Consider the following 13252-nt stretch of genomic DNA (forward strand, 5'->3'; position numbering starts at 1 on the left):
CTTCTCAGATAAGATCAAATTCAAGGAGTTCATCATCACCAAGCCCTTATTATATGAAATGTTAAAGGGTCTTACCTAAGAAAAAGAAGATAAAAAGATGAACAGTAAAAAGACAGCAAACTCACAGTTATTAACAACCACACCTAAAACAAAAGCAAACTAAGAGGACAGCTAGATCAGGAGTGGAACCATAGAAATGAAGATCACATGGAGGGTTAGCAACAGGGGGAGTGGGAGAAGGGTGGAGAAGGTACAGAAAATAAGTAGCATAGACAGTAGGTAGAAGATAGATGGGGGGAGGGCAAGAATAGTATGGGAAATATAGAATCTAAAGAACTTCAGACACGTGGTCATAAACTAAAGGGGGGAATGGTGGGGGAGGGGTTTGCAGGGTGGAGGGAAATGAAGGGGGAAATAGAACAACTATAATGGCATAATCAACAAAATATATTTTTTAAAAAAAGAAAATTACTATAAAATTCCACATTTGGAAATGAAAAACCATCATTTAAAATTTTTTTATTTTTCTTTTACTCTTTACATTCAATATTACATTAATTTCAGGCATACAGCCCAGTGCTTAGACATTTCTACAGTTTAAGTGACCACACCAAGAAGTCTAGTACCCACTGGCAGCATACCTAGTTCACATAACACTATTGGCTATATTTCCTGTTGGACTTCACATCCCTAGGACTATTTTGTAACCACCCATCTGTAGATCTTAATCCCTTCACCTTTTTCATGCAGCTCCCCAACCCTCTCCCATCAGGCAACCATCAGTTTATTCTCTGTAGCTATGAGTCTGTATTTTGTTTATTTATTATTTAGATTCCATATATAAATGAAAACACATGCTATTGGTCTTTTTGTCTTGACTTATTTCACTTAGCATGATATCCTCTAGTTCCATACATTTGGCATAAATGGTAACATATTCTTTATTATGATCAAGTAATATCACATCTTCTTTATCCAACTGTCTATTGATGGGCACTTGTATTGCTTCCACATCTTGGCTATTGCAAATAATGCTGCAATGAACATAGGGATGCATATACCTTTTTGAATTAGTGTTTTGTATTTCTTCTGATAAATACCCAGAAGAGGAACTGCTGATTTATGTGGTAGTTCTACTTTTAATTTTTTGAGGAACCTCCATACATAAACATATTTTTAAACCCATGGGTCAAAATAAAATGCTCACAATGAAAATGAGAAAAATGTTTGAACTAATTAATAATGAAACTACACTAACTTGGTGTTTATGCTGCAAGTATCGAATTACTGAATACAAATGTATTAAACAAACGCTCCAGGAATGAGGTTGGTGAACAACTTCAACACTGACCGAAAGGCAGCATGCTAACCAGAATCATTGCCACGACCGCTTCCCCATACCTACAGGTCCTTTAACTTTGGGTCCACCATGCAGCGCAGCCAAGTCCACACCGAAAGTTCAATCACGTTTAGACAAAAACCCACCAACACTGTTTCCCTTCCAGACCTGCCCTCTGACCTCCAAACCCACACCTCCGACAGCCTACCCACAGCCAGACGCCGGGCGTGCGGTCCGGGCGCAGGAACTACCAGCAGCCCCCGCGCACCGGACCCAGGCCTCCAACACCTGGTCCCAGACGTTGAACAGCCCGCGGCGCTGCGCTGTGATCAGGCAGCCGAGCTCTCGCACCTGCGGAGCCCTCGCACCTGCGGGGACTTCAGGGGAGGCCGGCCCGCGGGCCTGCCCCGGGTCTGCGGGGCTTGGTGACGTTGCCCCCGGGGCACCCGCAGGTGGAAGCCCCTGGGTCTCAGCTTCCTCCAACGAGTCCTGCAAGGACGGCCACTCCAGTGACGGCCACTCCAGGTCCAACGGCCCCAGCGACCTGACAGGTCCACGTGCCGGGGCTTGGCTGACAACTGGATAATATGAGTGTACCTGCCATTTCGAAACATGCTTCTGTGGGAAGCTCGGAGGTGGACACCTTACTTACGGTGACGCCAAAGCCTGAACCCGAATCTGGATTTCGCCCTGGCGCTGACCAGCGTCTCCCAAGATGGAGCCCAGTGAAGGGGCGCCTGCGGGGTGGGCGTGGCCAGGGCGTGGCCTCAGGTGCTCCCTTGGGTTCCAGGAGGCTGAACTGAAAGCCCACCCCCAACCTCAGTGCGGGGCAGCGCTTTTGAACTGTGTGCTTCTAGAGTATGTGCTCTGCTTTGTTCTGCTTCAGTTCTTACTAAAATAGCAAGTGTAAACTTAGTTCTTGCTCATCTTTAAGTTCAGGCATTATTTTTTGTAGCCTGGTTGTTCAGATTGCTTCTTTTTACTATCTTTTTTCCCTAACCTACTTCAAACAATGGGTCTGTTTTAGCTTTCTTCAAACGTTGATTCCTCTATTTCTCTAGCTCTGGCCTCAGCTTTGAGCTCTAAATCCTTATATCCATCCAACTGCCTGGGTTCTTAACAGATGGCTGGGAGCCGATAGAACTTTGTAGGGTGTGCTAGGTGGAATTCTAAGATAGCACCTTGATTTCAGCCCAATAAGAAGCATGCTATCCACCTAAGCTATGCCCAGAGCTCTGATGTATAGAAACTGAGATAATTTGTGTTATTTTAAGCCATAATGTTTGTGGTAATTTGTTACATAGCAATAGGAAACTAACACACAGGATTATGGATATGTTCAGTACCAAAATAAAATTAGACAAGCAGCAAATTGTCTGTGAGTAGAGAGTTTCAGAGTTCCCTTGCTTCCATTACTCTCCAGATATCAAAAGGCATGGAAATATGCTGTTAAACTGCCTGAGCATAAAGAACGTTCCATGATCTGAGTGGATGGCTAGACATCCCAGCAGTAAACAGTCATCCCTATAACATTTTAATTGAGTGTTGGAAAGTTCACAGTCCACCAATGCTTCTGTTGGAACATCCTGTGGGGGCGACTTCTCCGCGAGTCCCCCGGGTGCCATAGACATGGGTGAGTGAATAAATATGGCCGAGAGATGCTGGATCTGTTTAGGGAGGAGGAGTGGGCTGTGGCCAGTTTCTCAGGGGAGACAAAGGCCAACAGCAGCCAGTTTCTCCGAGGAGAAAAAGGCCCCCGAGCGCCCTCTTCCATAGCCTTTTATTGGATTGTAATACACAGGAATACAGGGTGGCAAGGATCAAACAGTAGATAACATTTCAAAGAGATCTGAGGGCTTCAGAGTCTGAGTCAGTGTCTGTCAGGAAGAGAGTTGCAGAAACTTTGGGAGACATATTCATTTCCTCTCAGACCCATATCATATGAATGAAAGCACTCTTAGCAGAGCAGATTTCACAGGTTTATCAGCAAATCTTTGTGGTGCCAGATTTTCCCCCAGGACACGCTCTAGCAAGGCAAGGAGCTACACCTCTCCCCAACAGGTATTCAGGCTTAAGGGGATTAGCCAGGAAGCACCTCTCCCAGGAGACATGGGGACTCGGGCTTTGTCAAAGCCTGGGGGGGGGGGGAGTTCATTGCTCTTTGTTGCAGTTTGCCCCCCCAGTCCTTCCATGAAGGCCTCCCAAGTGATCGAGTCTGGCTTAGGTTGCCCCCTCCCCCCCCCCCCGCTGTGAGGGGTCTTACCCGTCATTGACTTCCAACCAAGCTTTGGGGGCAGGGAGAGGAACTGAGGCAGCCTTTGCTACCAGAGACAGGCTTTGTCTCCTGCGGCTGGCATTCCAAAGGTCGTCTCTCACCCTTAGCCACAAGGGGTAGAGATACATTCCTAAAACTAGGCAGAGCAGTCTGCTACAACATCCAACTAATCAGACAACTCTAATAAGATTGTAGAGGGGCAATCAGCTAACCTCAGGCCTCGTGAGACTAACCAGTTTACCATTGCAATCTCAAAGTGAGGAGGTACAATCTTTGGATTCTCGTCACTTCCACACCATCATCTAACAGTCTTTCTCTTTTACATATAATAATCCAACTGTACTTGTTTTTTCAGTAATTGCATGGAGGATCTCCTGTGCCTTTGTATTTTTGTCCACAAAACATGATTGGGGGACACCAATCTTAATACACTGACCCCTTGACCTAAAAGCCATAACCACATAGAATTAGAAGATCTGTCAGCTCACTTAGTTATGTCCTTCACCTAAAGGTGGGGCTGGGGAGTGTGATGGTTAAATTTATGTGTCACCTTGATTCGGTCATGGGGTGCCTGGTTTCTGGTTAAACATTATTTCTGGGTATGTTTGTAAGGTGTTTCCAGAAGAGACTGGCATTTGAACTGATGGACTGAGTAAAGTAGATGGCCCTCCCTGATGCGGATAAGTATCAGCCAATTAGTTGTAGGCCTGAAAAGATCAAAAAGGTAGAAGAAGGTTGCTTTCTGTCTGACTATTGAGCTGGGACACTGAACTTCTGCCCTTGGTGCTCCTGATTCTCAGACATCAAACTCTGACTGCAGTCTATACCATTGGCTCTCTGGCTGTCGGGTTTCCAAACCACACCACTGGCTTTGCTGGGTCTCCGACTTTCGGACACAGGCCATGGGCCGGCTCAGGCTCCACAACTGCGTGAGCCAATACCTTATAATATACAAACATTTTGCCCCATTTCTCTTTATATCTAAAAAGTGTTTAAAAATACACATTCAAGTATATAGTGATAGAGGCATTTTATCTGCACTTAACCTCAAATGGTTAGAAAAGAAATATATATGTATTTTATAATTTTTTTCTTAAGTTTTGTTAAGTTTGAGATTATTTCAAAGTGGAAAACCAGAAAATACAGAAAGGAAAAGAGGAAAGGAAGGAAGAAAGAAAGGCATATACTCCAAGTAGAGTATTTTCATGTCCTTTTATTGAAGGAAATAAAACTTGTGCTGCAGAGGCAGAGATACCTCGGAGCATGACAAGGTCGCCAATGGGGCTGACATGACAAGCCACAGTGCTGGCCAGGGGCCCCGCCACAGTGGGAGGACCAAACAACATAACAAAGATAGCAGGAGGTAGCAAACATCCCTAACACCCAGTGCAAGAATTTCCATTTGCAGAGAGCTTGGCCATGCATTGTAAAAACAGGGTCCTCTCATAGTTGGCAGATATCATCTCAAGCCACTAAATCCATCCAAAACTAACATGTAGTCTCAGATTTGGAGATCCTTCCCTTTGACCTGAAGATTTGGGCCATCAGGAGATCTCAGTTAATCTTTGAGTTCCTTACCTCAAGAGGAAAAAGAGACTGAGTTATTAAAATATCCTATAGATAAAGCCGGACAGGTGCTGATGTCCAGGCTTGTTCTAAAAGCAGCTATTTTTTTTCCTGACTTCTCACAATGTTCTCACCCAGGATATGCCCTAGGAAACTTCTCAATGTTCTAAACAAGGACAGAATGGGGGCAGCAGCCTAAGGGATGCAGGGAGTCAAAAGCTGCTACGTAGCCAAGACCATTTTACAAGAAATAGCATGGGGAAACTACTGGGTCAGGATCCTCCCAAACAGCTGCTAGAAATATACACAAAGAAAAACATGGTAGCTCTCTCTTCCATATCAGGATCTGCTGTGCCATAGTCGTGGTCCAGGAAACGGAGCCATTTCGTGTCCCTGGTAGACTATCAACCACCATGTCATTCCTCAAGCTGTTCCAGCTTTCAAGTACAATAAGGTGTTTGGGCAGTTCAGTTACAGAAAATCAAGCACTAAAGAAACTTCAATCAATTACAAATCGATAATGTTACAAAGCCAAAAATTTATATAGCCAAAAACTGACTGGCTAGGGTTTTGGGGAAGTGGTGTGTGGAGAAGATTTTGCTATGTAGAAATAGGAGTCCAAGAGTTTATTCATATAAGCCCTGATCATAACCACCTTCACATCCACAAATTGGGAGGAAATTCCCTATTTAAAGGGCCATCATCTGATCAGTAAGCTTCAGTTCTCTTCAATGCTGGGCACATGATTTTCAAAGAACAAAGTCTTGAGAGCACTAGACCAGGAAATGGGAGGAGCAAGGCAAGGAAGAGAGAGCATCAGGGGTTGGAATTTCTGAAATGAGCATTAATTTCACAGAAGGCTTGGCACAATGAGGCTGGGGTGAGCGTGGTTTTAGTGATTGTTCTTAGTTGCCTCCTTTGCTGCAGCAATGAGTGGAGTGAGGCTGGAGAGGGGCTTGGCAATCTTCAGGAACTGATGCTAGAAAAGAAAAAAAAAAGCAAAATATACATTACTATTTACCACTCTTCCTCAGCAACCATTACAAGATGTTAAGGGCATCCTTGTTTGCACAAGATGCTACCAAGAGAGCTTCAGATCATCTCCAAATTGAAGGACATTTGGCCTGTGTGGCTCAGCTGGTTGAGCATCATCTGTGGACAGAAGGGCCGTGGTTTGATTCCTGATCAGGGCACATGCCTAGGTTGTGGGTTCAGTTCCAGTTGGGATGCCTGTGAGAGGCAACCGATGAGTGTTTCCCTCCCTCTCGCTCTCCCTCCCTTCACCTCTCTCTAAAACCATGTACGATAAGCATGTACTTGGGTGAGGATTTTTAAAAAAGGAAAGATAAACCATTTAGGAAAACTGGCAGCATCTACCTTCAACTAAACCCAACCCATCCTACAACCTCGCAATTTTACTCATAGATATATTTCCAAGAGAAAGGATTTTGTGTATCCACCAAAGACACACACAGGAATGTTCTCAGCAGCTTTACTTATAATAGTCGTAACTAAAAAGAACCCAAATGTCCAAGAGAATAGAAGAGTGAAAAAATGTTATAGTCATAAAATAGTACAGACAATTACACAGAAATAAAAAAATAGACAATTGATACACTGACAATAAGATGAAAACCATGAACATGCTGGGTGAAAGAAGCCAGATACAACAAAGTTCATATTATATTAGGTTAAGACTAAACTAGAGATAATGAGAATAATAATTACTTCTGGGAGAAGACAGTGACTAATCATGACTCAATGGTGTAGCACAAGACTGCATTTCAGGAGCACTGATCTCACAGTTTGCTGTGCTATCCTTGAGTCCAGTTAGGCTAATTAATGCAGCAAGGTCTTGGTCGCTAGCTTGGTCCTTTCCCAAATCACTTCCACTGGACTGTACTTTGGGCCACACCCACAACTCTCAAAGAAAACCACTGTGAAGAAAACACTATATGAAAACTACATCAATATTTTCAACAAAAGTTATGAAAAACAATTCTGTATGTAAGTCAAAGCCTCTTAACTAAAAATGATTTTTCTTACATTTAAGTAGTGAAAAATCTTCGTGTCTTGAAGATGGGGATGTTTCTTCCATTTGGTAGGGAACATAGGAACTGTAACATTTCCTTTCCTGCCCTGACTATCAGGAAGCTAAGAACCAAATGTGAGGTTTAAACAAAACTATTTAACTCAAATTATTTGCATATTTGACTTTTTTGCCATCCTTAGAAGTCCCTTTTAAATCATTTTTGTATATGTGCATAGGCATGCACACATATAGGCATAAACATATATTCTCTGCTAGAAGTTGCTTCAACTGCCTTCTGGACAGAGATGGGATAAAGCAGTACTGAGAACAAGAAGTGACTATTATTATGAAAGGAATAAAAGATCTGGCTCAGTCATGCAGATATGAATTCCAACATAACATCCTATGTACTTCTATCCACACCTGTGTTTGCACAGAAGAAATAGATGTGAAGCTTTCATTATTTGAGATTCTGAAAGTCATGGTTTTGAATATTTCCAATGTATAGTAACAAGTTAAAGAGCCAATGTCCTCAGATCAGGTGTTTCTACAACCCCCTGAGTTGAGAAAGCAGCATGATCAAACACCCACCTGGGAGGCTTCACTTTCCTTCTCTAGATAATGAATAAAGTAAACTAGATAAACCCTAAGTCTCTTCCAGTTTTAACACTGTTTGAGGCAAAAGCATAGTGGCCAGAACATATATACTTAAGAGTCTAAAAACATAGGTTGAAATCCCAGATTCACTGCTTATTGGCTATATGATCATAGAAAAGTTATTAAACATTTGAATCTTTAGTTTTCTCACATGTAAAAATGGGAATAATAGAAGCTATAACTCTCAGGGTTATTATAAAGGGTGATAAAGATTCAATATAATGTATTTGTATTAGTTATTATATCAGGAAGAAAACTCTAGGGGGCACTAATCTTTCAATAACTATAACTTGGTACCTAATTAATATCTTCACCAATCACAGACTTAACATAGTATTTGAATATTTCCCAATGCCTAGGGTTTCCAGAGCAAAGCTCATACAAAAGGCAAAGGAATCTTATTTGTACTGCCTGTCGTAAGGGGGTTTTAGTCCTAAAGGATCCTAGAGACTATTTGATTATACTTGGCAAAACCAAGGTCTCATATCTAATAGACCAGTGCTCTTTAACCAGTAACCCCAGTTACAAAGTCACGAGAAATATGTTCCAGAGGGTAACATTTCAATGAAGGTAAATACTTTAAGCAATTCCAGTTAACAAAATTTTTTCTTCTGAGTTAGACCCTGGGTAGAAGAGGAGACCTGGAGATCAATAAAATGGAGGTTATAACCTAGCAGGAAAAACAGAGATGATCATAAATAACTTTAATGCAAGGCAGTGCAGTGGGTCCTGCCCTGCCCTGCTTAAGTTGCTCTTGGTCCTCATAATGCAAAAATAACTGGCTGCGCATGCCTACAGATTAATCACTGCCATAAAGTTGCAATACTTATTATTAAATCACCATCGGCAATATAGTAAAATGCACAAATAATAAAAATTGTAAATGTTAAATCCAAATATTGTGGTCTGCTAAAGGTAGTTTTTACAACCATATGAAATAATGATGCTGTATATTAAGGACTGAACAGGCAGTAGTATGAAAGACTTGGTAAAACCTCGACTTTGGGTTTCCCGAGTATCACTGCCACCATCCAAGAGGGCTTCCAATAAAGAAACTGGGAAGACTTGAAGAGCTGCACTCAACTATCTCCTAAACTTATGTCCTCTCATATCCTTTACTGAAAATGCATCTTTTGAGCTTATCTTTCAGTAAAATATAACTTTGTAATATTTGCATGTTGTAGAGCTTCTCCCCAAGACTCAAACTCTGCTAGACTACATCAGGCAGAACAAAACAAGTGCTACAGAAAGATACAGGCAAAGTTCAATAGTTTCTCAGAAAGCAGAGTTGTAAGTAGAGCCTAGGAGAATGGAGAGTTGTAATAGGCTGAAGAAGAGCCCCAGGGAAGAACACGAACAAAGGCCCAGGACGAAGAAGCCTGGGGACCTAGGAATATAGGTTGAGTGTAGAATGCAGTAGGAGAGAAGCCTGGTTCTGTAATAACCTCATAGTACCTCACAGACAGAAATGAAGCAAAAAAGGCTTGGTTTAGTGATTTCAAGAATTAGGTGCTTCCCTGTATAGGGAGAATTAATTACCTGTAGCAACTCTTTAGCAGAACCTCTCTTCTCCACATCCATTTCAAGACAGCGGTTCAGAAAGTCTCGGAAGATAGCTGACAGCTTCTCTGGGTTCTGAAGCTCAGGGGTTCCATTGGTGGCAATGAGGTACAAGGCCTGGCAACACAAATGAAGAATCACCTTAGATTCCAACAGAGGTTTCCAGACATGCCCCCCTAGAAATATGGTCAGCTGCTTTATGCCTCTAGACACAAGGAGGCAGCTTTGGTACACTGAAAAGAATGACCCAAGGGTCAGGTTTAACATTTAAAAGCCACATGACCACTTGCAAGCCAGTGAACTTCCGACTTCCTCATCTATAAAATAGGGATGATAATAATAGTGTTTATCCCATGTCTGTAAAAATAAAACAAGATAGTACATTGGAAAGGACTTTGTAAATGTATGAAGTGTGTTATAGACCTAAAGGTTTATTATTCTTGATTATAGATCTATGGGGATTATTATTCACTTAGGCTGATAAATTAAACATCTGCCAATTTGCTGGAGGATATTATTACTGGTGCCTTCAGAAATAATTTCTGACATCTAAGAACTGATCTCTTTCAGCAGGAAAGGAACATGAAAAGGAAGTGTTCTATAAAGCAGCGACCTGTTTCACTGTTGTCTTTTTAATCCCCTAACATGAAGTGTCTCCTGGGAAAGGTAAAACAACAAACCAAACCAACAATAACAACAACAACAACAAACCAGTGCGATACTTAACCTTTCCAAGCACTCAACACTTCAATTCACAAAGTGCTCACAAAGCTCTGTCTCATTTAATGACCACTATAACTCTGGATAGTATTCGATTGGCCAAAAAGTTTGTTTGTTTTTTTCCATAAGATGGCTTTAGTACCATTTAGTTGTCTTTAACTTCATTTGAAACAATTTTGTTAGATTGCATTATGACAGCTGTCATATCAGTATGCATTTTTTTAAAAAATCAAAATTGGTGAATTTTTGTATAGTCTTTTTAACATTGAAGAGGGAAGAAAATATGCAACATTTTGGCATATGTTGCTTTATTATTTCAAGAAAGATAAAAAAGCAACTCAAATGCAAAAAAACATTTGCGCAGTGTATGGAGAAGGTACTGTGACAGATGGAATGCGTCAAAAGTGGTTTGCAAAGTTTCATGCTGGAGATTTCTCACTGGATGATGTTCCATGGGTCACCAGTTGGGAGTTGATAGCAATTAAATTGAGATATTGAGAACCACCAACATTACGCCATGGGGGAGACAGCTAACATACTCAAAATATCCAAATCAATTATGTTATTGGTGAAAATTGAAAATGCGTCTTTTATTTTACGGAAAAAAACTAAACAGACTTTTTGGCCAACACAATAAGTACAAGAATTATCATCTCCATTTCACAGATAAAGTCCAGAAACATAAAGAGTTAGGCCTGGGATGGCGCTGTTTGTATGAGTTCATATCCTCTGACAAGTATCCCAGTCTTATTTCCATCACACCCTACTAATTGTCATTTTCAAAGTCATTCTGAGGTTGGAAAGATGAGTGGTTTGTGGATTCAGAGGGCAAAGCTGGGACCGAAAGGGTAGTTTCAACGTGGTACACAGAAGCACTTTCCAAAAAGAGGTATCCAGTTAAGATTAGATGGCAGCCCATCACCGACAACACACAGGGAATTCCTGCACTGGTTGGGAGTTTGGAATAAATAAAAAACTGAAAGACTGACTTTCACAATGACCCATGACCAAATGACCACCCTACTTTTATCTGTATTCATGCACTTTGCATGCCCTCTCCTATAACAATGAATAAATTGTCTTTACACTAATCCAATGCTCTTTAATTCAGTACTTGATTCAACTCATCTCATCTACTTAAGAACAGCACCCCTGCAGATGTCAACTTCTCTCTCGTAGATGACCATTCTCCTCCTTTCCATGAAGTCATTCCCATCAGCATGCAAACTGCTATAATACCATCCTCACAAAAAACAAACCCTCCCTCAAATCCACTTTGACATATTGTTTAATTTGTTTCCTTAATAGAAAAATTTAAAAAAAAAACACAATTGCTTATACGTGCCACCTCAACTTCTTATTCTTCCACTCCTGTGAATTTACTCTAATTAGGCTTTCATTCCCATCACTCTACTAATTAACTGATTATCAAGGTCATCAGTAATCTTGACCCTGGCAAATCTAATGTTTATTTCTGTCTTATCATATGCAACCTATCAATCATATGTGATAGGTTGCATATCTTCCCTGAAACACTTCGTTCTCTTGGTCTCCAGGACACGCACATCTCAGTCCTCCTATGAGGAAGGCAACTCCTTGCTCTCCATTGCTAGTTTCTCCAGGCTCCAACACAAGAGTGCCCCAGGGCTCAGTACTCAAAACTCACTCCCTGGATGAGTGATCTCATCCGCCATCTAGCTCTGATTTTTAAATAAGCCACCTACATACTGCCTACTAATAAATTTACATTTGTAGTCATAACCTCTCACCCTGAACTCTGGACTCATATGCCAACACTACTCAGTATCTCCACTTGGTCGTCTAATAGACACTTCAAATTAACATATTCAAAACCAACTGCCTGCTCTTCAACCTTCTCAGTAGATGACAACTCAATTTTTTCTGCAATCAAGGCCCAAAATCTTTATTTCCTGAGTCCAACCATTTTTTACTTCTACTCCTACAAATACAGTTCAAGCCGCCACTTTTAACTGAATGACCACAACAGTACTTCAGTTTATTTTCCATAAAGGCAGCCAAAATGATCTTTTACCACATAAATCAGATCATATTATGCCTCAGCTCAAAATCCTCCATCGCCTTCCAATCTCTTGCACAATAAGAGCCAAATTTACACAGTGGCCAGAAGGTCTTACCTGATCTGACTCCCAGCTAGTCCTGTGACCTTGTCTACCATTCTCCACCCTGCTTACTCACTTCTGAGACACTGGCCTCCTTGGCTCCTCCTGCGTACAAGTGTGTTCTCAAATCAAGTCTTCAGTATACCGGATTCCTGGGAAATTCTTAGGTTAGATTAACCTCATGGCTACCTTCTTTATTTCTTCAGGTTTCTGCCCAAATAACTTATAAGAGAGACCTCCTTCTTTGCTCTAAATAAAAGCACACTTCTCCCTCTTTCCCTCCTTACTCTGCTTTATTTTCACAGCATTTACCTTCTGTTATTATATACTGATTTGTTTTACTATCATTACAACAGTTTCTTACACATGATAGGAACTCAGCCACTGAATGCTATAGTAAATGAGTAAGTGACTGCTAATATCTCTTTTCTTTTGAGCATTTATACTTTAAATTCAACAGTGTCTGATTTTATCCAGAAAAGAGAGATCCAGGTTGAAAGCCATAGAGAAGAGCCTGCACCCCATTTCCTGGGACTACTGAAAACAGCCCAAACATCTAGCAACACTCACTCTCAGTGGGTTTTCATTGAGGTATGGGGGCTCCCCTTCAATCATTTCGATGGCCATGATGCCCAGGGACCAGATGTCAACCTTGGGCCCATAGGCTTTCCGCGTCACCACCTCTGGAGCCATCCAGTACGGAGTTCCCACCATGGTGCTCCGTTTGCTCTGCTCCGGGGTGATCTGGGCACAGAACCCAAAATCAGCTAGGAAAAGAAAAGAAGGAAAGGATTTATATCTGGGGTACTCCTCCAGGAGTGTGGATTATACATGTACCTCTAGGTGTCAAGCTCTGTCTCACCCCCACCTGCTGCTATCCCTGTCTCCCCAAAGCTGGAGTCACATAATTGCCACCTTCATGTCTAGCTACTAACCTGTCCTCTGTTCAGTCCTGAAGAGAA

General features: G+C 41.6%; 1 protein-coding gene across 3 annotated transcripts in view; it reads right to left on the reverse strand.

The window, feature by feature from the left end:
• Positions 1-4807: 4807 nt before the first annotated feature.
• Positions 4808-13252, reverse strand: part of PAK1 (p21 (RAC1) activated kinase 1) — a 145679-nt gene continuing 137234 nt past the window's right edge. For all 3 annotated transcript variants that reach the window (XM_053670805.1, XM_053670806.1, XM_037138569.2), the window contains exons 13-15: positions 12861-13057; positions 9409-9546; positions 4808-6159 (exon numbers count right to left, since the gene is read on the reverse strand). In XM_053670805.1, the coding sequence (XP_053526780.1) occupies positions 6073-6159; positions 9409-9546; positions 12861-13057 (422 nt within the window). In that variant the 3' untranslated portion in view covers positions 4808-6072. The remainder of the gene's footprint in view (positions 6160-9408; positions 9547-12860; positions 13058-13252) is intronic.

Source organism: Artibeus jamaicensis, unplaced genomic scaffold, assembly GCF_021234435.1.
Source record: "Artibeus jamaicensis isolate MK-2021 breed Jamaican fruit bat unplaced genomic scaffold, CSHL_Jam_final contig_64, whole genome shotgun sequence".
Classification (NCBI taxonomy): Eukaryota; Metazoa; Chordata; class Mammalia; order Chiroptera; family Phyllostomidae; genus Artibeus; species Artibeus jamaicensis.